At 55.5% G+C, this 23,383-nt stretch overlaps 1 protein-coding gene across 1 annotated transcript; it reads left to right on the forward strand.

Annotated features, from left to right (window-relative positions):
- Positions 1–873: 873 nt before the first annotated feature.
- KCNF1 (potassium voltage-gated channel modifier subfamily F member 1) lies at positions 874–2,746 on the forward strand. The gene has a single exon (XM_032866850.1). The coding sequence runs from the start codon at positions 959–961 to the stop codon at positions 2,441–2,443; it is 1,485 nt and encodes a 494-aa protein (XP_032722741.1). The 5' UTR covers positions 874–958; the 3' UTR covers positions 2,444–2,746.
- The last annotated feature ends 20,637 nt before the right edge of the window (positions 2,747–23,383 follow it).

The raw sequence follows: 23,383 nt of genomic DNA on the forward strand, positions 1-23,383 counted from the left end.
CAAGCAGCCTTAGGGGATGTAGGGAACCTTCAAGGACAAGGACAGATGAGGGGGGTGGGCGTGGTCTGAGACAAGGAGGGACCAGGACGCCGCAGGCTGGAGCGGTCTCGGAAGGGGCTTTCCTGGGCCCTTATTCTCACCCGGCAACAGGCAGCCGTGCTCCTTCCTCATCTTCCCCATCGGTCTTCTCTAACTTTCCACCCTGAGCCGCCAGCTACTTTAAAGCCTGGGCTCCTGGCCCCACTGTGACCCTCTGCGTCCCGGGGTGGGTGGGGGCGGTCGCGCGCTGCTGGCTGCGGCGGCGGCGGCTGGGTCGCTCCGCCCAAGGGTTAACCCGTTCCCCGCAGCTGCCGCGCGTGCCTTGCAGAATTTCACCAGAAGAGGGTACAGTTGGAAAAGCTCTTGACGTCAGGCTGGAATTCCTATTGTGTTTAGAAACGGCTTGGGCAAAGCAAGCCCAAGTTCGCTCTCCGCACACCTCGGCGGACTGCGTGGGTCCGGCCGCGCCGCGACTCGGCTCGCGCGGGAGGCGCCCGCGGGGACCCGCGCGGCTCCGGGACCTGCCCGCCGCTGCCCGCGCGCCCCGGGGCGGAGGACCGCCACCCGCGAGGGGACCCCGGTCCCTTAGGAAGCCGAGCCGAAGCGGCGGGTCGCGCCGCCGCCGGGAGCGGGGTGAGTGCCCGGGGCGAGGCCGGCGGCAGCCAGAGCCCCCCCGCCCGCGCGCCCCGGCGCCCGCATGCCCCGGAGCCCCGCCGCCGCCGCCGGGTGCATGCCTCCCCCGCGGCGCGCCCCTGCCGCCTGCCGCCCGCTCTGAGCGCCCCTCCAGGCAGGCGGGCGCCGGCGGGCTTCCCCGAGGGCGGCGCGCGGCTGGGACCCGCCGGACCCCCGGCTGGCGGCGGCGGCGGCGGCGGCGGCGGGGCGCGGAGCCGAGGAGGCTGAGCCGGCGCTCGCCCGGAGGATGGAGGCGGCCGTGGAGCGCAGCCTCCCGGAGCCGGGCAGCCAGGACTCCCGGGCCGGCGACGACATCGAGATCGTCGTCAACGTGGGGGGCGTGCGGCAGGTGCTGTACGGGGACCTCCTGAGCCAGTACCCGGAGACCCGGCTGGCCGAGCTCATGGGCTGCTTGGCCGGGGGCTACGACACCATCTTCTCCCTGTGCGACGACTACGACCCCGGGAAGCGCGAGTTCTACTTCGACAGGGACCCGGACGCCTTCAAGTGTGTCATCGAGGTGTACTACTTCGGCGAGGTCCACATGAAGAAGGGCATCTGCCCCATCTGCTTCAAGAACGAGATGGACTTCTGGAAGGTGGACCTTAAGTTTCTGGACGACTGCTGCAAGAGCCACCTGAGCGAGAAGCGCGAGGAGCTGGAGGAGATCGCGCGCCGCGTGCAGCTCATCCTGGACGACCTGGGGGTGGACTCGGCCGAGGGCCGCTGGCGGCGCTGCCAGAAGTGCGTGTGGAAGTTTCTGGAGAAGCCCGAGTCGTCGTGCCCGGCGCGCGTGGTGGCCGTGCTGTCCTTCCTGCTCATCCTCATCTCGTCGGTGGTCATGTGCATGGGCACCATCCCCGAGCTGCAGGTGCTGGACGCCGACGGCAACCGCGTGGAGCACCCGACGCTGGAGAACGTGGAGACGGCGTGCATCGGCTGGTTCACGCTGGAGTACCTGCTGCGCCTCTTCTCCTCGCCCAACAAGCTGCACTTCGCGCTGTCCTTCATGAACATCGTGGACGTGCTGGCCATCCTGCCCTTCTACGTGAGCCTCACACTCACGCACCTGGGCGCGCGCATGATGGAGCTGACCAACGTGCAGCAGGCGGTCCAGGCCCTGCGGATCATGCGCATCGCGCGCATCTTCAAGCTGGCGCGCCACTCGTCTGGCCTGCAGACCCTCACCTACGCGCTCAAGCGCAGCTTCAAGGAGCTGGGGCTGCTGCTCATGTATCTGGCCGTGGGCATCTTTGTCTTCTCCGCCCTGGGCTACACCATGGAGCAGAGCCACCCTGAGACCCTGTTCAAGAGCATCCCCCAGTCCTTCTGGTGGGCCATCATCACCATGACCACCGTGGGCTACGGCGACATCTACCCCAAGACCACTCTGGGCAAGCTCAATGCGGCCATCAGCTTCTTGTGTGGGGTCATAGCCATCGCCCTGCCCATCCACCCCATCATCAACAACTTCGTCAGGTACTACAACAAGCAGCGGGTCCTGGAGACAGCCGCCAAGCACGAGCTGGAGCTGATGGAGCTCAACTCCAGCGGTGCGGGCGAGGGCAAAGTGGGGTGCTCCCGCAGCGACCTGGACAGCCTGCCGCCGGAGCCCGCCGGGGAGGAGGGGCCGAGCTGGAGCAGCCGGCTGAAGATCTCCCACAGCGACACCTTCATCCCTCTCCTGACCGAGGAGAAGCACCATAGGACCCGGCTGCAGAGTTGCAAGTGACCAGGGTCCTCCGGGCACAGACTTGGCCAGTGGACGGAGGGACGGGTGTGACGGGCCTGCCAGTGACTTCCTGGGAGGGGCTGTCCTTTGTCCCCTCAATCGTCTCCTGAACAGAACTCTGAAGGCCCCCTCGGGCACCTCTGAGTGAGGCTGGGTAAGACCCCCTTTAAGTTGCCGGCTCTCAGGATCCTATTGGGGAAAGAGGGGTGTCCAGGAGTCACGGGCAGTATGGGGTGATGGAGGCCATGGTCTGGCTGATGGCTGGTTCTGTATCTCCTTCAATAAAGCCTCCTGCTCTGTGCACCCCCTTGCGTTGGAGGTTCTGTCCCAGGCTGGCTGTCCCCCACCCTGACCCCAGCTCTCAGTTGTGGTGCAGGCGCACCCAGCACCCAGCGAGAAGTAGGTGTGCAGCCCAGGGGGGGGCTATTTTTAGTTGACAGCTTATTACAGAAGGGTTCACACACAGGGTCAGCGCCAAGGAGCCTCGCCACATTCCAGGAGGCTCTGTGCTGGCGACTCCTTCACTCTGTTTCCTTCTGAGGAAAAGCTTGCTCCTGGGAGGGGAAGAGTTCACCGAGCTAGAAACAGCAAGTGGCGGGGATACCACTTCTGTGTCACCTGTGGGAGGCCCTTCTCACAGCTTGTTTCCATTCCTTCCGGCAACCCTGCCAGATAGGTATTCCCATTTGACAGATGAAGAAACTGAGGCCGGGACCACACAGAGCAGGGATTCAGTCCCAGGTGTGAAGATCCCGAAGCCCGTCCTTTCTCTTTGTTTTGAGGTGGCCTTGGGACAGAGGCGTGCTTGGGCCTGCAAGGGAGGGAGGATCTCTAGACAGGAGAAGAGCTGAGCTTCCTCGGGGTGGAAGTGCCTGTCCTCCAGCCCATCCTTCTTTCTAGAACCAGGACCTCTGCTGTATCAGCTGAAAGGACAAACCTGAGTGTGTTCGGGTGGCCCACTTCCAGGCTGGTCTGGGAACCCCCGAGGAAGAGAGACAATTCCCTGGGTTTGCAGCCCAGGGAATGAGGAAGATATCTCTGAGATGTCCTCAGGCTCAAATACTTTTCTCTGGCATTTTTCTCTCTAGCACTTTTCTCTCCCCCACCACTCCCCTCATAGATGTGTGGTCTCAAGCCTGTTGATTAACCTCTCTGATCTTCATTGTGGTCACATTGAAGGGGGTTATTAGAATTATCCCGGATAACCATGGTGCTTAACACAGTGCCTGGCATATAGTAGCTGCTCAGTAAATGGCCGCCATCTCTGTCTGTGTGCTGAGAGGGAGGCAAGACCCACAGCTGTCCACTCTGGCCTCCAGTGTCTGGGCTGGGCTTGTGCAGCGGCAAGGGGAGGGGACAGGGCCCCTGCCGTGCTGTTTGTAGTCAAAGGCTGTCCCCTTGGCACAGAGATGGTCCTGGCAGGCCCTTCTCCCTGACTATCTATCTCTCTTCCAGGAGCCCTGGCCCTCTGTTCCTCCTTCCCTGACTGAGGCAGCTGATGCCCAGGGAAGAGCCATGGTGGGGAAGTAGGGTGGGGACACCCCCCAGTCTCTCCTCTTCCCTGGGTCCTGGTTTTCCTACATGCATCCAGGGGGATGGTTTCTCTGGGATTTCAAAGCCTAAGGTGTGTTGTGTTGAGGACTCTAGCGGGTGGGAGGCTGCCCTGTGGTAAGGGGACTTGGAAGGGAGGCCTGGAGAGAGTCGGGGCCATCCCCATGGGGAGCAAGGCCCTGAGGCAATATTGTGTGCCTCTCCCCCGAGTTTCATCAGGGAAATACTGGGTGAGGTGACAAAGGGAGGTGGAGGAAGGAGGTGGGGCTGGGGCTGTGGGACTCAGTGGAGGTGGAGGGGCAGAGAGGAGGGGTCTGTTGCTTGGTCTATGTGGGCCTTGGTTCAGTGAGGGGCTCTGAAGCCTAAGTGGTGGGGGGGAAGTTCCTGGTTGGGGAGAAGCTAGGAGGACCCCAGATCAGGAGGCGCCTTCCCTTTGGTTCACCTGGGGGTTAGGGGAGAGTGTCTTTAGAGCTGCAGAAGCATCTCGGAGTCCAGCTCATCTACTGGAAGGAGGAGACTGTTGTGCAGAGAGGATGAGTGATTTGTCTGAGGACTTTCATGAATTAGGGTTAGACGGTGTCACAGTGTCAGAGGAGCTCCAAGCGGGACAGGCTGGCTGTGGAGGGGTGACCAGGCGGCTGTGGGAGCCAGGCCGGGGGGCAGCCCTCTCTCCCTGGGGAATCTTTCCAGGGCACTTTAGAACCGCCTGGGAACTGTGCAAAATCCTGGTGGGCAGCCGGCACCTGCAGCCATTACATGAGAATCCTAGGGTGACACTCAGGCATCAGAATTTTTTAAAAACTTTCAAGTGCACACGAGTCATCTGGTGCTCTTGCTAAAATGCTAATATTTTAATCAGTAGATCTGCCTGGGACCCTGAAATGCTGCATTTCCAACAAACTTCCAGGTACAGCCACTACCTTCCAGGAACACTGGGGCTGGTCCAGAAGCCACACTTGGGAGAGGATCAAAAGGCCAGAACGGGAGCTGGCAAGCTGTGGCCGGGGGCCCAAATGTAGTCTGCCATTTGTGCCGTCTGTGAGCTAAGAAGGCTTTTTACGCTTTAAAATGGTTAAGAAAACAATCAGAGAAATCATAACGTTTTGTGACATGTGAAAAGTATCTGCAATTCAAATCAAGTCTTAGTGGGACAGAGCCACGCCCATTTCTCAGATGGTCTCTGGCTGTTCTCTGCTGCAAGGGCGGGGGTGAGTGGTTGTAAAGCAGATCACATGGCCTCAGAGCCCAAAATATTTCTTACCTGGCCCTTTACAGTGACAGTGCGCCAACCCGGGTGTGGGAAATGAGATCTCTTAGGCCTTGAAGAATGAGTAGGAGCTCTCCTGGAAGCAGAAAGGGCTGTGCATAACCCAGGAATATCATGAGCAAAGACCCAGCAGCAGGGTAGGGGGGGCCCACTTTCGAGGGGGTGGGACTTGGGTCCCTCTCAGTGTCTCTGGTTGGGTGGGAGGGTCACAGCGGCCCTCCTTTCTTTCCTTCTGAGAATCCCCAAGTTCTGGCTTCCTATATCAGGCTCTCAGCAAACCTGGGTTCCTCCTTTGCAAGCCAGTCCCTCCCTCCCTTCCTGACCTCCCCTCTGTGGTGTCACCAGATCTCCCCTCTCCTGGGACCAGAGCCTAAACAGCCTTTTCTCTGACTTTGGTGATTCTGGCAAACTTCTTGGGACTCGTTAGATTCTGAGAGAGGAGGAAAGAAAGATAGGTTTCACGGAATCGCAGCACATCCGAGTTAAAAGGAAAATAGGCATCATCTGGTCCAGCTCTCCTCCAATGAACCGATGGGAAAATGTGTTGCCAAATCCCGTGCAGTCGAGCGAGGTGGGGGGGGGGCGTGCTCATTAAAGGCCTGCAGTCCACAGCTGGATTGAGGGGCCCCCTTATTCTCACAACGTTGGGAGCCCTGTGCCATTTTTGAAAGCAGAATTGTGAGTGCAAGTCCGTGTGTGTGCGTGTGTAAAACCAAATCATGCAGTGAATTAATTATGCTTAGTTTTACAGAAAAGGGAACAGGCTGGTGGCTGTGTGCCACTCCTCGGTGGCGAGGGAGAAGCCGTGCCCATGGCCTGCAGCCCGCCGTTACCCACGCCTGGCCACGGTGCTGCTCTCGCAGTCTCCATCAGAACCCAGGCCATCCCCCGCCCCCGTCCCAGTGTGTGCCCCTGAATTTCCTAATGGTGCAAGATGCTGTCATCTGATCTCTTGGAAAGCCCTCATTCCAGATGGACTGGGTCTGGTGGTGGTGTTTTTTTAAGGAAAGATTGAGAAGGAAAACACATTTCCTTGAGCAAGCCGCTTTGGACCAGATGCTCGGGCCGTGCACAGTTCAGGATCCGTGCTGGCGAGGGTAGGAGGTGTCTGGAGTATAAAACTTGCCATCTGGGGCTGGGAGGTACCGTGAGGTACCGCGGAAAATAATGAAACAAAATACCCAGGAAATGGGGGGTGGGTGGAAATCTGTGGAAATGGCAAGACCTGAAATTCTTTCACACACACTTCCTGAGAACCCCTGACAGGCGGGTGAGACAGTCGCCTGGGGTTTCGGGAATGGGAGCAGATTGCTGGATTGAAAGGGGTCCCGCTAACCAGGGAGTTCCGGCGGAGGATGGGCCAGGGCAGGGAATGCCTGGGATGCAGGGGGGCCCTTGCCTGTCCTTGGCCCAGGCAGGGAAGGGGCTGCCCTCAGCCGGGCACCCCCCCTAGCCCCCGCCGCCCAGCAGGAAGAGAATGAGAGGTCTCCCCGATTGCTTCCCTACATCTCCTGGGAAACAAGGGGCAGGTGTTTCCAGAGACGCCTCCCACCTTCCCACCAGAGACCAGACATCTCCATGCACCGCGTTCATGGGGACATATTCGTCGGCAGATCCGTAAGTGGGTTTCTGCTGTACCCCTGATCTGAGCTGGAAGCAACCCCCCCAAAGGCTTTTCTCCACTGTCACAGCCTGTGGGCTTCCAAAAGGGAAAGAAAAAGAAACAAAGATTAGGGGGCTGTGCTCCATCATTTCCCTGTTCCTGACGCTGCCACCGTCAGCCAGCCCAGGACTCAGAGCCAGGGCAGCCGTCGTCGTGATTTTGTTTCTCTCTGTCGACAACCGGCCAGGAAGGAGTGGCCGGTCCTGTTGTGGATGACACCCGTGTGGTCACGCCGCTGAGGGGAGGTTCCTGTGGGAGTCACGCTCAGGCGTGGCACCCTCCACCCTGCAAAGCGGTATCTCTCCCCACCACCGCCTGCCCTTCTCTCGGGTTCGCGGGGAGGGAAAGAGCAGCCCTCAGTGGGCTCCTGGCAGCGGCCACGTGGCTTCTCCCCAAACACAAGCCTGATGCCTGTTGACAAGAGCTTGGCTGGGAGGACGGGAGCTGTGCTTGCTGCCGTGACAGCCCAGCTCCCGGGGAAGGTGCAGATGGGAATGCACAGGCCAGTTTCTGCGGGTGCACCTGTTGGCTAAGCGGCCAGGAACTGGGCTTTGAAGCCAGGGCCTTGTCCCTGCCATCCTGGACTTGTCTGGCTCCCCGCTGGATTTGGAGGAGTGGGGCTGACCTGGCCTTGGAGTGGAGGCCTTTGGGGAGGCCCAGCTGGCTCACAGGTGGGCCAGGGCCTCCAGGAGCACGGGCCCCCTCTAGCACCTGAGTGGGTATGGGAGGTGGGAGCAGAGCCCTCCCTCTCTCTCCCCTACCCCAGACTAGTCGCAGCACTCAAGGCCTTTCAGGGCAGGCTCCAGAGTATCTCTCCAGCTTCATCTCCCACTGCCCCCACCACCTGTCTCCCCCCACCATTGCAGCAGAGCCTGAGGCTTTTCCAATGCCAAACACTGGCGCTTCTGTACTCTGTCCTTTGAGCAGGGGGACTCCTCTGTCCCTGTGGCCCTTGCAGCTTTCCACTGTCAAGAGCTCTACCCCTACGTCCAGACCAGGCTGAAAGACCCTCTTCCCTGCTCCCAGCTGATGCCACTGCCTACGTGGCCCAGAGAGGGGCAGCAACGGTGCTGGAGAGGCTCCTGAGTCAACCGGGGTGGGGGCGGCTCACGTGGCTGCCTAACATCACCAGACACAGACCCCCTATTCCCGTCTCCATGCACACCTCCCCTCTCTGTCCACTCCCCATCCACTCCTGCCTACGGGTTTGGGCCAAGCATCAAAAGTGAGGTTTTACTCATTTATCTATTTAAAAATATTTAATTTATTTATTTGAGAGAGAGAAAGCGAGTGAGAGGGAGAGGTAGAGAGAATCTGAAGCAGACTCCGTACCAAGCACAGAGCCCGATGTGAGGCTCGATCCCATAACCGAGGGATCATGACATTAGCTGAAACCAAGAGTCGGACATTTCACTGACTGAGCCACCTAGGTGCCCCAAAACTGAGGTTTTAGAAATTCGACTGAGAAGTGGCCCCAATCTGCCCATCACGTACACATGGCGTGGCTCTGGGCACTTGGGCAGAGCCCAGGGCTTACCGTCTAAAGACGCTGGGCAGACAGTTAATTTCAAACTTTTGTTGACACATCTTCACGTTTTATTTTTAATTTTACTATTATTTTTAGGATTTTATTTATTTACTTGACAGAGAGTGAAAGAGCACAAGCAGGGGGAGCGGTGGAAGGAGAGGGAGAAACAAGATTGTCCACTGAGCACAAATCCTGACTCAGGGCTCGATCCTGGGACCCTGAGATCATAACCTGAGCCCAAGGCCAATGTTTAACTGAGTGAGCCACTCAGGTGCCCCCATCTTTACCTTTGAATGTTTACAGCCAGAATGAGGGGTCCACCTGCTTCTCCTTCTCATAGACCTTCAGAGCACATGATGGAAGTGCCAGGCAGTGTGTGTACGTGTGTGTGTGTGTGTACGTGTGTGTGTGTTTATGTGTTCATGTGCAAAAATACCTCAGCTCCTGCATCCTAAACAAAAAGAAGACAGTAAGACTCCTGGTTCCCCCCAAGTTCCTTCTTCCCGCTCTAGCTCTCTGCCTTCCCAAGACATGGTTTCCAGCCAACAAAGGCGGGGACTGCAGACAGATTTACTGTCCATCCTCAGGAGCACTGGCCATGTCCTGCTCCTGGACCAGACAGGCATGGAACGTGGGTGACAGGGGACCCCAGATGTCCTCCTCAGCTGGCTGCCCAGAGCACAGGCAGGGAGTGGGCAGGCAGGGACACGTCTCTCCCGATAACCCACTCTGTGCCCAGCATGTGGCACCTTTTCCAGAAAACCACAGCTGGGAAAGCTTAATCCCCTTGTCCAATTTCCCACGAACGATGGCGGGGTGGTTGGGTCAGGACTGAACCCTGCCTTCCCCGGCGGGACAGAGACCCTGACTGTCTGCACCTCACACTGCCTTTCCTCGGTGCTGTTGCTTGTGGGACAGTGGGTGACCTGTGCTGTGAGCCCCCGGGGGCAGGTTTGTATCTGGGTCACAGGTCTTTCTCCTGGCACCCGGAGCAGTGCCTGGCACCCAGTGGTTGTGGGATAAAATAGGGGATGAACTTATTGTCACCTGCTCTGTGCGTGGCACGGTGCCATGGGTGGCCAGACTTCAGGCCAGACCTAAACCTTCTCTCTTTTATTTTACTTTATTTATTTTAGAGGATGCGCATGCGTGCTCGGGGGAGCAGCAGGAAGAGGAGGAGGGAGAAGCAGACTCCCGCTGAGTAGGGAGCCTGACGTGGGGCTCGATCTGAGGACCAGGATCCTGACCTGACCTTCTCTGCCTTAGATTCCACAGAGACCTGTCTTGTCTCTTGGCAGTGGGGACAGAGCATCAATCTCTGGTGTAGGGGAGGGGGTTCCCGAACCTGACAATTCTCTGGGGAGCCAGCGGGCTGTCTGCACTGTAACACAACTCTGACACTATGTGCCCGGAGACAGCATCAGATTCCACAGGTTAAGGGCTTGGTCCTACAAGACCACCCGCACCAGGGACTGGTCGGCAGAAGGGCCCAGTGGCCTCCACGCACTCAAGGTGTCAGTCACAAGTCCAGCTCATCACCGGCCTCCGACCTGCTGGCTGTCAATCAGAGTCTCCCACAGCCCCAGCCTTGGGCTGGATTAATTTGCTACAGAGGCTCACGGAACTCAGAGAAACACTTTACTTATTAGATTACAGGTGTATTTCAAAAGGACAGAATTCAGGACCGGCCAGGTGGAAGAGATGCTGGCGGGAGGGAAAGGGGGTCCTGGGTAAGGGCGCGGAGCTCCTAGGTCCTCTCTGAGCCTCTCACTTTCCCCAAATCTCCACATGTTCACCAACGTAAAAGCTCTCAGAACCCTGTCTTTGGGGGTTTTGATGGAAGCTTCCAATTGATTAACTCACGGCCATTGGTGTGTGAACTCAGCTTGGGGCCCGGCTCCTCTCCCCGGGGGTGGGACAGAATGTTCCAGCCTCTGATCACGTGGTTGGCTCCACTAGCCACCCGCCCTGTCCTTAGTGAGGTCCAGAAGTGCCCCTCCAGACCGTGACAAAAGAAGCTTTACTGCTCTCATCACTTAGGAAACTCCAAGGGTTTTAGGAGCTCTGCTGGAAATGGGGACGAAGACCAAATAGATATATTTCTTTAAAAAAAAAAAATCACAATATCGCAGCATCTTGCCTCTCTGGCTGTGCCCCGCATCGCCCCTGCCGGGCACAGAGGAGGGCTAAGCGTTTATTTACACCGAATGAGCAAGCGCTCAATTGGGTGCTCGGTGAAGAAGCCAGAAGGTGTTTTGGTCAGGAGGCCCTAACGTGGGAGTTGTGTGAGCGACAGCCCAGTAGGGACGACTCCCCCAAGGCCTTTCTTGGGCCCGGCCCCCTGCCCGGCCAAGGGATGGAGCGGCCCCCAGCCTGCCCCACGTGCAGGGGCTGGTGGGTGACGTGCGTTCCACAGCCCAGCCCACAGGCCACGCCGGTTCTGCCTCTCCGAGGGGGCAGCCTCACTTCAATATGGGGACACTCGCTCTGTGCAGGGAGCCTGTGGGAGGTGGAGTCCCATGTGGGAGACGGGCAGGTGAAGCCCTACTCCTACACCCACGCCCCTCTCCGCTTCGGGTGCTCTGGAGCTGCGGGTCTGGCTATGAAGCCACATTCTTCCCAGAGAATGTTCTGAGGCTGCATTCAGAATACAAGGTAAAGCCCCGACTACCCTCACTTCCCGAAGCCAGCATTCCCCCTCCCCCCCGCCCCCAGCACCTTGGGGGTCCGGTGGGGCTGGGGGAGGGGCAGCCAGCGGGTCCCAGCTGCACTCGCTTGTCCCCCGCTCCCAGTCTTGGCCCTGAAATCCATTCTCGGTGCAACAAAGTGATTTGTCAAAACTGCTGATTCCACAAGTTGTCACCTTGCTTACCTCCTCCTTCCCCCCTCCTCCCACCACCAAACCCAGCCCTTGAGGTGTGGTCCAAATTCCTTGTCATCCCTTTGAGGCCTCTAGGATGAGGCAGTATGGCCTGCCCCTCTCCGTTCCCTCTCTGTTCCACAGGCCAGCCAGTGGGATGCTCTGGGCTACAAGTGACCAGGAAACCTGAATCATGCCGACTTAAACAATAGGGTTGTGCTTTAGGTTAAGGGCATGTGGGCTTCAGGCTTGGCTTGATCTGGGGGACTGGCTTCCTTCCCCTGCAGTTCTCCCAGCTCTGTCTCCTTCAAGTGTGGGTGCTAGCCTCTGATAGCAGGATGGCTGCAGCAGCAATCTGCTCTAGAGGGAGAGACGGCCAGAATAAGGAAAACATTCCCAGAAGCTCCCAGCAGATACCCCCTTATCCTCTTTTCAGTGGCCTCAACTGGGTCCTGTGCCCACTGTTGGATCCATTCTTGTGGTCACAGAAGCTCGTTTGCTAAGGCCTGGGTTAACGCAACCCTCACTGATACAGGAGAGGGTACTGTGATGGGGCTGGAGTAGTCTGGGCCGTATGCATGACACTCAGCTCCCTCGTAGAGCCAGGCACCCAAAGGCACAACTTGCCACTGTGTCCAGTCTGGGCCCACCAGGCCTTGGTGAAATGCCTCCACGCCCTGCAGGTCTAGTTTGGTGACCTGTGGCCAGAGATAAGTCCTCTGTTGCCCACACCCCCGAAGTACCCAGTATTGGAGAGAGAGCAGGCGATGGCGGTAAGAAGCTCTCGTGTGCGCTGGGTGGGGGCAGCTGAGCTGTCGTGGGCCTGTAGGACACTTCGTTTGCCGCTGATCAGGCAGCTACTTAGAAGCCTGCCAGGTTCTATGCTTCGTGCTTGGGGGAAATGTCCTCAGCCCACCGTCCCCCACTGTCCCTAGTCTGCCCCTGGAAACTCTCCTATGATTGTGGTCCCCTAAGGCTGCGGGGGTCCCTCCCATGCCTGCCTTGGTCCAGTGGCTACCTGCAGCCTGAGGTGGGGCCCCGGCTCGCTTTTGCACGCTGAGTCTATGTGGGCCACTAAGACAATTACGTTAGGTGACAAAGCACCAGCTCTTCCTAGCCCCTTGGCCTCTTGGTCACGAGTCCCAGGCTTCCTAGGACATGTTCAGGGGACTGTCACTGTGGGGGTGTCAAGTGAGTGGGGTGCCCCTTCTGATCTCTTTCAGCAACTTCCAGCTCTTCTCTGCTAGTATGAATCTTAGCTTCAAATTTGTCCCTAACAAACACCCCCGTTGCCTCTTACCGGCCAGAACTGGGTCATCCCTGTGCCCGGACTAGCATGGGCCTGGGTTCCTAAAACAATCCCTGGTGGAGGAGGGTTGCAGCAAGGAGGGCGAGAGGATGCTGAGCAGAGATGGCCGTGGTTACCCATTACCCTGGAATCGTGGCCCACTGCCAAGGCCCCCACCCCCCTTTCCCCTCACCTCTGGGCAGTCTCTAATGCTCCCTCCCCTTCTGTGGGAACACAAGAGAACACACTGCCCCATCTCTGCCTGATTACCTCCTGCTCCTCTTACAAGGCACATCCTCTGGGTCACCTCCTCCAAGAAGCCCTCCCTGATAACACAGTCTAGGTGTGCTGTTCATCTCTGAGTTCCTTGGCCTCCCTTTATCAGAGCACCGGCCTCATTTTGTCACTGCCACCACGTCTCCCCTCCTGGCCGTGAGCTCCTTCAGAACAGGAGTTGTGTCTTAGCTCCTCGTATCACAGAATTGACAGGAAGCTACTAAGCATTTAAGGGAGATGAGGTTCTGACCAACCCTAAGCCCAGAGCAGCCCAGCCCAGGACGCAGGTGTCTGTAGAGTGAGGTAATGAGCAGGTGGGTGAGCTGAGGCTTTGTGGGGGGACCTGGTGGCTTTGGAGCAGAGAGGGATGGGATCTAGTGCCCCTCAGATGGGGTCCCGTGAGACACTCAGCTACACCCCACACCTCTGAGAGGCAAAGAAAAATGGGTTTTGTCAACAGCTTTGCTTTGATGGGGGCTGCGCAGCTCTGGGCAGGGGGCTGCGCTTGACCCCCATGCGCCCAGAGCCTGGGTGGATTCGGGAAGCCCCCATCTGTGGCTCCAGGCCCTGGCTCTGCCCTGTGGGTGCCCGGTCTGAGGGCGCACACACGCTGCCTGATGGGAATGTGTCCTGGAGAAGAGCACACGCCTGTTCTGATCAGCAGGTCTCTGCTACCCCAGCTCTTGCCCCGGGCAAAAGAGGTCCGATTTCTTGCCAGTTTGGTAGCATCAGAAGACACTCTGTCCATTCTCCATTCCAAGGCCCAAAACATGCATCCAAAACACAGGGCAGAGGTATCCCCCTAACACCGTCTATGGCTCCCCGTTAGTCTGGGAGAAGATCCAGCCTCTTCAGAGCAGCTCCCAGCCTCTGTCATCTGTACCACCCTTCTGTCCCGACCTCGGCATGGTCACAGCCATCTGAAGGTCGAGATCAGACTTCCTCAAGGACAGCACTCTCTGCGCTTTGGACAGATTATTCTCGATTGTGGGAGCTGTCCTGTACATTGTAGGATGTTTAACAGCAACCCTAACCTCTACCCCTGGCACCCCCCGACTCCCACCCCCAAATTGTGACAACCAAACATGTCTCCAGACATTGTCAAATGTCCCCTGGGGCGCAGTCACTCAGGCTGAGAACCACTTCGGTAAACGCCCTGTGCTCTTTCCGTCTGTTCTCTTAAGTCGCGGGGCCTGGCTTGGAGAGCTCACGCCCGCTTGCCGGCTCATCTCCGGTGAGATGCTCCCCTCATTGGTTTGGATGTCACAGCACCTCACCGTCCTGGAGGGCAGGCGCTTGGTGCTGGCACGGGGCCAGCAGGACCCAGCACTTTCGTTTAAGAGCTTCCTGTCATCCCGGGCTTGGACAGGCCTGAGGGAGCACGCATTTTTTATTGTTCTCCGGGAAGGCCAGACGGTGGGAGTCCTTGAGGATCGACATCAGCAAATATTTGCTCCGGATTTGGGGTGCCTCCCCCCACGAGCTCTGAGTAGCTGCCTCTGGCTTCTCCACCCACATGCAGATGCTACTGGGTGTGGTTCCGCTTCTTACAAATCTGGATACGCCTCGCAGCCCACAGTCCCCCCAGGCACCCCGACTCCAGGCGCCCTAGAGGGCCTGGGAGGCAGCCTGGGTCCCCAGGCAGGGCAGTGACCCCTTTTCACCATGGGGAAACTGGCCCTCAGCAAGGTGAGTGACTTGTCCCAGATAATTCGGAGCCTGGGCCCAGACTCAGCCCCAGCCACGGCTCCCAGGGATAGTTCCTTCTTCCAGAAAAGGAGGAAAACCATCCTGGATGGATAAACAAAATACGGGCTCTTCATCCAGCGGGGTATTGCCTGGCCCTCGAAAGGAAGGAAGTATTGATACGTGACACGGCACGGAAAAATCTCGAAAACATGATGTGACTTGAGAGAAGCCAGGCACACAAGGCCACGGAGTGTGTGAGTGCATTTACATGAAGCGAGTCTGTAGAGACGGAAAGTAGCCTAATGGTCGTGGGGGGCTGAGCTGGAGGGCAGAAGAGAGCGTAGGGGGTGACCGCTGAAGGCTCAGGGTTTATCTGTGGGGGGGGGATGAAAATGGTGTAAAATCCACTGTGCTGTTAGCTGAAGGTGGTGCGAACATACTAAAAACCACCAAACTGTATGCTTCAAGGGGGTGAATTAGACGGTATGTAAATTATATCCCAATAAAGCTGTTCAAACCCACACACACAGTCCTAACCTGGAGAACGCAGGTAGGTGTCATGATAGCTGTTGTGTTGTGAAGAGAATTTTTTTTTCAACTGTGGATTTACATGTGGTTTTTAAATGGGATTCTATTCTTGGACTCCAGTGCATTAAAACGACAGTTCTCGAACATCTGGCATCTGTCAGAATCACCTTGATGGTTTGTTAAAAGACCTACTGCTCCCCTTCCTGGCCTGAGTTCTGGCTCAGCAGGTCTGGAGCTGAGCCTGGGCACCTGCATTTCTAGCAAGTTCCCAGCACCCCTGATGCTGCTGGTCCGGGGCCCCCGCTTACAAACCAATTGTCTGGACTCTCATTAGTTCTGAGGAATTTTCACTTGCTTTCTCTTGATTTATAAAGAAGTCTTAAAAGCTATATTATCTGCAGAAGAAGGACGGTTCCATTTCTTTAAAAGTGAAGCCCTATTTTGTCTTGTCTTTCTGTGTGGTGGGGCATCTCTAGCACGGGGTGGGTTCTGACATCCTTCCCTCGGCGATGTTTGCTGTCTGACTGCTTGACGTCCTTGATCAAGTTAAGAAAGTTTCATTCTTCTCCTTGCTTTTCAAATAATGTTTAAAAGTTAGGAATAAACTTTTTAAATTTCATGGAATGCCTCTTCAGATCTACTGAGATGAGATGCTTTTGTATATTTTATATTTCTTTAATGTATTAACACAGAAATGTAATAATTAAATGATTTCCTAATGGTTACACATCCTGGCATTCTTGGAATAAAATCTATATGGTCATGAGGCATTTTATCTTAAATTTACAGCCAGATTTCACTTGCTTAAGTTTAATTTAAGACCATTAACTTCATATTGACAAGTGAGGGTGGCCGTCAGTTTTCTTGTTTTGTGTCATCTTTTTCCCTGAGAAAGCTGGTATCAGGCCTACAACAGCCTCATCGAGTGAGCTGGAAAACCTTCTGCCTTGTTCAATTCTTTGGAATAGAACATGGTAATGATCACAACATTTTTATACCCAAACCCTTCCCCTGGTCCACGGAGCTGTGCATCCCCTACCTACTTACCTTCCAGCCTCCACCTCCACTACCAGCTCTTTCTTTTGCTGCATCATCTAGGATCTTGGTCCTCTTTCAGGCTTTCGCTTCCTCCTGCCACAGGGCCTTTGCACATGTTGTTTACTCCCTCTGCTTTCTCTCCTCTGCTTGCTTACTTAGTTTTTCAATGTCCGCCCGTTGCAGCCTGATTGTAGCGTCTTTCTAGATCACATGCCTCCGAGCTATACTCTTACGGCTCCACATGCCTCTCTTGGTACCTTTACCACATTTGCAATTTTACCTTTACTTGTGTGATTTTTATTCCTACAATTAACATCTGTCTTCCTCACTAGACTGCCAGCTCTTTGAGGAAAGGGGCTCCGTGTTTGCTTACCTCCAAATTCCCAGAACACAGCACAGGGCCAAGCACATAGTAAGTGTTTAATAAACATGCAGCAAATGAACGAAAGGATTTGTCCCTCACAAGGAAATGAGAAACGTTAGCTTATTTCTGCAACTACCCCTTCCCAGCAACCCCAATCTCTCTCAGTCACATTTAAAATTTTTTACTTCTTCTGTGGTTACCCTTAGCGTTTCACGTAATAAAATTCTCCTTCTCCACATGGCAGTTTCTTTGGTATCTCCTGACTCCCCCGATGTAGAAGTGAGAGTAGGTTCTCATGTTTCCCTCTGCCTTCCCCCACTCTCTGGCCCCCCAGGCCTCTCGTTTGTGCACCGCCAAGCTTTAAACCAGGTACTCTGTGCTGAGTAATTAGCTCTGTGCTTTGACCTTCAACTGGTTCTGAACAAATTGAAACTGGTAGCCAGCATTTTCAATATCGTGATTATGTGACAAATCTTCATCGCAGACTTGGAGAGGAAGATGGGATCTGATGTCAACAGGTGAAGGGGCAGACAAAATTTTTGAACATGTCATGGCTTGATTTGCCTTCCTGTTATCACTGGGATTGTCCTGTTCCTTCTCATAGTACTCGCTGAAGATGAATGTGCTTTTCCTGCTGGAGGCATTCTTTCCAGAGCCTCCCACATTCCTGACTGGGTTTGTGCCATTCGCTCTCGAGGTTTGGACTCAGCAGTCGTCCCGTGATCTTTGTTCAGGCTGCATCTCTGGGAATGGAGTAAAATTTTTTGTTTCTTGCCTGCTATGTCATCCTCTTTCTTGGGTCCCTTTTTTGTCTTGCTGGAGACATATCCTTGCACGTATCTTTCAGGATAGACATACGGATGGTAAACTTTCTAGTCCGTGTGTTTCTGCGTTTCAGTCAAGGTCGATGGTTGGGCAGGACGACACCTGCCGGGCGGAGTCGCCCATGTTCTTCAGCCCAGAGGACTTCACAGCCATTATTGCCTTGTGTTTTCTCCTGCATTTCGGTTTGTTGTCGTTGTTGTCGTTCTTCAAAGACTCTTATTAGAAGGTAAGGGTCAGGGGCCCCCGGGTGCCTTAGTTGGTTAAGCACCTGCCTGTGGTTGAGGTCATGAACCCAGAGTCTTGGGTTCAAGCCTTGTGTCGGGCTCCCTTCTCAGCGACAAGTCAGCTTCACCCTGTCCCCTGCCTCTGCCCTCTACTCCTGCTCTATCTCCCTGTCTCAGCTAAATAAATAAAATCTTTAGAAAAATGTGAGGATCAATTCTACACAAGTCCGACTAGTGACTGTTCTTCATGTCTGGCACAGGTAGTTCTGTTTTCTTTCCCTTTCTGCGCCTGTTTGAAGATTTTCTTGGTTTTCTCATCTATATTATTGATTCAGTGCTCAGCTGAGCCCATTTTCTCGTTCTTCTAACCATCTGAATATTTTTTAGAATTATGACTCTTCATTTCCAGGAATTCTTTCTTTTGCAATGGCTCCTGCTCAGTATTGGCTATGGTCCTGTCTGACACTGTTCTCGTGTGCAGACGTTCAGGAAATAGAAGTGGAGATCGCTTTTGTGGAGCCTGAGCTTGGAGGAGTGTGGTGTGAGCAGAAGTGGGGTCTTTCAGGGTCTGAGCCATGTCTCCGTGGAAGAGGCAGGGCTCTGGGCACAGAGAGAGATCTCAGCTCAAATTCCTCGCTGGGCACGGACGAGTGGTGTGATCTTAACTTCTGCAGCCTTAGCTTGCCTGTCTGTAAATGGGAAAACACTTTCTACCCGGATGAAAGGGCCTATGTGGGCAAAGCTCCCGGTGGGCCCCTGGATTTACACGTCAGTTGTGAATGAGTCTTCGTCTGTTAATCCAGCACAAAACCCTACACGCTTCCCGCACCTTTTCACCAGGGTGGAAAATTGCCTTTTGTTTGTCTTCACCCCAGACCTGTCTGTCTTTTTGACTATATATGTGTATGTATGTATTTTAGTCGTTTCTGGGCAGCTTCTCATGCATATTCAAACCCAAGCAGTTAGGATTGAGAATGATTCAAATGTTTGTTGCCCCGTGTAATTGATCTTAATATAGCCACAATCACCGAAGGCCGTGGGGCTCTGCCAGCCTCCTCCACGCCCCCACAACCTGTCTGGGCCAAAGAAGATCAACAAACCGGATACACTTCCGCCCTCGGGCCCGACAAAGACTAATTGGCAGGAATGGAGGAGCCCTTTTTATCCCCGCACCCTACCAAACTGATTTTCGTTTTTCTTTTAATGCAGCCTGATTCTTTGTCCATCACCCTTTCCGTAGACAACCCAAAGTGGGGAGGAGTGTCAGGGAGATGGTGCATGTCCCTAAGCTCTGGGCTGAGCCAGCTCCTTCCACAGAGCCCCTGGGTTCAGATCTCATGTTGCAGGCTCTGTGGCTGCCCTGGGGGGGCATGGAAAGGGGGTGCTATAGGTCACGTGATGGAAAGGGAGCTGCCTCTCTTCCCAGTGCGAGGGTTGGGACAAGTCATCCAACTGCTCCGGTGGTACCCTGGCCTGGGAGTGGGTTCAGTGTCTGGGAAGTGCTGGGGTCACATCCTGGCTGACCAGGCTGTCTACGTATGTGAGCAGGGACGAATGGCCCCCTACAGAATGGGGGTGGTTGCAAGAGTACTGAGTCTCAGGGCGCCTGGGTGGCTCAGTGGGTTAAAGCCTCTGCCTTCGGCTCAGGTCATGATCCCAGGGTCCTGGGATTGAGCCCCGCATCAGGCTCTCTGTTCGGCAGGGAGCCTGCTTCCTCCTCTCTCTGTCTCTGCCTGCTTCTCTGCCTGCTTGTGATCTCTGTCTGTCAAATAAATAAATAAAATCTTAAAAAAAAAAAAGAGTACTGAGCCTCATGAAGTAAAGCACTGACAGGTGCCTGTGCACATGCGGGCAGGACGGGCTGGTGCGGACACTGGGCGCTCCGTGGGTGTGGACCAGCAGTGGGGGCTCAACGATGTTCGCAGAATGAGTGAAGCTGAATCGGAGGCCAGAAAGCAGACACCAAGATGTCATCATAATTGAACCCACAAACGGGGACCCTGATGCTGATAGGCAGGGTGTACTGTGGGTCTGGGAGGGGCTTGATGGAAGCATCCATCCCTTCCACTCCTCAACCCCTCGCCCTTCCCCTTGTCTCTCCCACCTTCTCTTACAGGGGAGCCCTCCCACCTTGACCATGACTTCCTGGACAGGAAGGCCCCCTTGAGCTCGGCTCTGCCCTTTTTGGCTCCGGGACCTGGGGGTTTGGGTTTAGACTGAGACACCGGAGCCCAGCAGAGACAAGTCCTTGGGGAAGGTGCCCTTGTGCATGTCTATTCTCTAGGAGAGAGACAGCTGATAATCGCTCAGCACAAAGCACCTGGTCAAGTCCTGTCCTAGAAGGAGCAGAACCTGCTGTTAGACCCGTGGGAGCACCCGTGTCCCGTTTCCCACAGGGAGAAGCCCAGATCTCCTCCTGGCACTCCAGGTCTCCGGCGCTATCACCCCTGTCCCCATCCCCCCGTTTCTTCCCTACCATCAACAGGCTTCCTCCTTCAGTCCCCCAGGAATCGGCCCAAATCCCACCTTCAAATCCAGTCCCGTTCCTCTGGGGTCCTGAGCCCCTGGTTCCCACGCTCCACAGCCCTCTCCTCTCCCCGGGATGGTCATCCTCTCTGGGAATGGAGACTGCACTCAGGTCAGCTGCATAAAGGGGAGGCTTAGGTCAGCGTCTCGTACTTGAACCTGTGCTGGGACCTCCCCAGAGTGTGTTAAAACACCAGAGCTGGTGGGGCTGAGAATTTGCATTTGAACAGGTTTTCAGGTGATCCTGACGCTGCTGATTCAGCCCCAACCTTGGAGAACCACTGGCTTAGGGCTGTGGCAGCTCCGGCCACCCCGGCTCTGGGACCCTCTGATTGGCAGCTTTGACCTTGGGCAAACACTCACTTACAGACCTGAGCCCAGAGACTAGAGAGCAGCCGCTTAGCCTTCTGGCTTTCCCTTGAGAGGACAGTGACTCCAAGAAGGACGGGCACTGTGACATCGTAAGAAATATATATTTGATCTCTGTCCCCAGTTCTTGACATAGTGCTCCTAAAACCCCTATAATTTCTTGAGTGAGGGTGTCTACACAGACCTCCCAAATCTCTTGGGCTGCAAGCGGCTTGCCCAGCGCCATGTTGCCGTGTGGGACTTTGTGTGTCCTGGAAGTTCCATCCCCAGCCCCAGGGCCTCCCGGCTCAGAGCTCAGGAGAGCTCAGGAGGGGTTTGTGGAATGAATAAACATGAGGCAATTCCGTTTCTGCCAGGGGCTCTGCTTAGGCTGTGACTAGACAGCTGGTGGAAAAACAAGGTCTGTGTTGGGGAGAGTTGGCGGTTGGGGCTCAGATTGGGATGGGCCCGGACTGTCAGGGTCTGTAGTCATTGGAAGGGATAGAAACACTGGCGCTGAGGGATGGGAAGGACTGTTCTGGAGAACCTCCATCAGGCCTGCTTGCCAAGCCTCTTTGGGGCTGGAAGGTTTAGGGTTATCCTTGGGTTGAGACTCCAATCAGGTGGGGGCCCCAACCCCATCAATCATCTTAGCTGACACGTGACATGGAACCTGGCGGGGGCCACCAAGTGGAAGTATGACATGACTTCAAGAAATTTACCTCCTGGTGCAAGGAGGTGAGCTCTCGGGGGTGCGGGATTCCTCAGTGCTATTCCCATCTTCCCCACACCAGTGACCCAAGTTGTACGGGCAGATGCCTGCCTTCTAGAACAAGTGTAGCTTTAGCCCTCTGTTCTCTTATGGGATAGAAGCATGGGATTTCTTGGGGCTGTAGCTTCCTCGGACACACATGGGGAATTGCTTTGTGCCTTCCAGCCTTAATCACTCACTGTCCATGGGATCACCGGTGGGTCATGGTCATCCACGAGATTCCTGCACAGCCAACACAAACCTGCCTGGGCCCAGGGCTTTGAGATGAATAATGCCTGAGCCCTGGCCTCAGGAAGGAGAGAGAGACATCACAAATGTAGGGTGTCCCTCCATTCCAAGGGAGGATGTCAAGCTGAGAACAAGATCCTGGATCCTCTAGAGGCTCAGAGCCCTAGGCGAAAGTTCGGGGCCCTGGGCTGGTGATAAATCTCGTGACTTCTGGGTGTGGGAGAGTTCTGGAAGTCATCTCGGTGCGCAGACTGGGCTTTCCAAGACATCTTCTTAGATTATGTAGTGAATGTGACATATCGTCTGAAATAAAGACAGTCCCAGAAACTGCTGGCCTTCTTATCTGTGTGCACACAAAGTTTCCTGATTCTGAACAAAGGTGGGGGACTGAGCACTTGGTCCTTGGAACCAGCCATCTCTGGACCATTGGATGAAACACGGTCTGGTTGGAAAGAACAAGGCCTTCGGAGTCAGCAGACCTTGGTTCACTCTTACTTACTGATTCTGTTGCATCTGAGGGATTGCTGAATTTCTCTGCACTTGGAAGTAAGGGCGCTCCTGGGGCCAGTGTGAGAAGTAACAGGGCCTAGTGTCCGAGCCAGTGGAGGTGGCCGCTTCACTCCTCCCTCTCGCCCCTTCCCTGACCTCTCTGCCTCCTGGACTATACCACAGGCCCTCCAGAGATGTCTACAGACCCTGCTCACCACCTGACAGATGATAATCGAGGATCTAAAGGCTCTGCTATGTGGAGGTGACTCCAGGACATTGGCTTTTCTTTAGGGCTGTCAGCACCAGCCTCAGGGACTCTGGGGCTGAGAGGGAAGCCGAACGGAGAACCTGCTGGGACAAGAAGCTGTGGGCACTGCTTGGATCCAAAAACAGGTACCAGAATGCAGGGACCAGCTTCCCAGTATCCAGGGATTGGGGTCTCTGGAGTCCCAAGCATCACAGAAAGAAAGCAGCCGGAGAGAGCGGCTGTCTTCTCCGCGTCCAGAAAGGTGAAGCACTGACATGAAATTTAAGGCTCTGCTTCAGAGACATAGGAGGAAATGACAGGACGTGACACAGGGGGGGAGACAGGCAGAGACGCTGAGCAGACGTGGGCCTCCTGCTGCCTGTGCCGGGGCCCGGGGCCCTGCCTCCGACGCTAGAGCTAACATGAGCTCCAGGCAGTCGTCGTAAGTGGCATACATCAGCAGTCCGCGGGCTGCCCTCCTGACATCAACCCTCCCGAGGAATTTTGTTTGTTTTTAAAGATTTATTTATTTATTTTAGAGACGGGGAGAGAAAGAGAGCACAAGTGGGAGGGGAAGAGAGAGGATCTCAAGCAGACTCCAAACCGAGCATGGGGCCTGATGTGGGTCTCAATCTCGCAACCCTGAGTTGCCCAACCGATGACACCCCCAGGCACCCCGAAGAAGTATTATTTTGACCACCCTTGCTTTGCAGATGGGGACCCAGGTGCAAAGAGGAATCCTACAGCTTATTGGGGGTGAACAGGACACAGGCCCTCTGGGTCTGACCCCGGGCCCGCACAGGAGCCACTGTGCCTGCCGTCCTCCCAGGTTAAGGGTCTGTGGGCCTTCCCACCAGGCCTCATGGCTGGGCAGGGCCCACCGGCTTGGGCTCCATCTGGGCCCAGAGCTCATTCTACTCTCTGTTTTCATGCACCTAAGGACACCGAGATTCCAAGGAGCACGGGGTGCCAATCAGAACAGGGTGTGTGTGGCCTCAGGGCCCAGCAAAACCCCGGGGTCTGCAGACAAAACCAGACAGGAAAGCAGTCAGCCCTTCGTACATCGAGGAACTTCGAGGACATGGAAATATTTCCAAGCTTTAAAAAAAAATTCCTAAATCCATATTTATGATTGGTAATAGCAACGAGAAAAAAATATCCACACCAACTGTTAGAAACAGATCAATAGGCACTGATTTGGGGGAGGAAACATGCGCATCTTACAAACA

This window comes from Lontra canadensis, unplaced genomic scaffold, assembly GCF_010015895.1.
Source record: "Lontra canadensis isolate GAN:19392208 unplaced genomic scaffold, GSC_riverotter_1.0 scaffold32, whole genome shotgun sequence".
Classification (NCBI taxonomy): domain Eukaryota; kingdom Metazoa; phylum Chordata; class Mammalia; order Carnivora; family Mustelidae; genus Lontra; species Lontra canadensis.

Coding starts and splice junctions, on each gene's coding strand:
- KCNF1 (XM_032866850.1), top strand. CDS start 959: ATGGAGGCGGCCGTGGAGCGCAGCCTCCCGGAGCCGGGCAGCCAGGAC.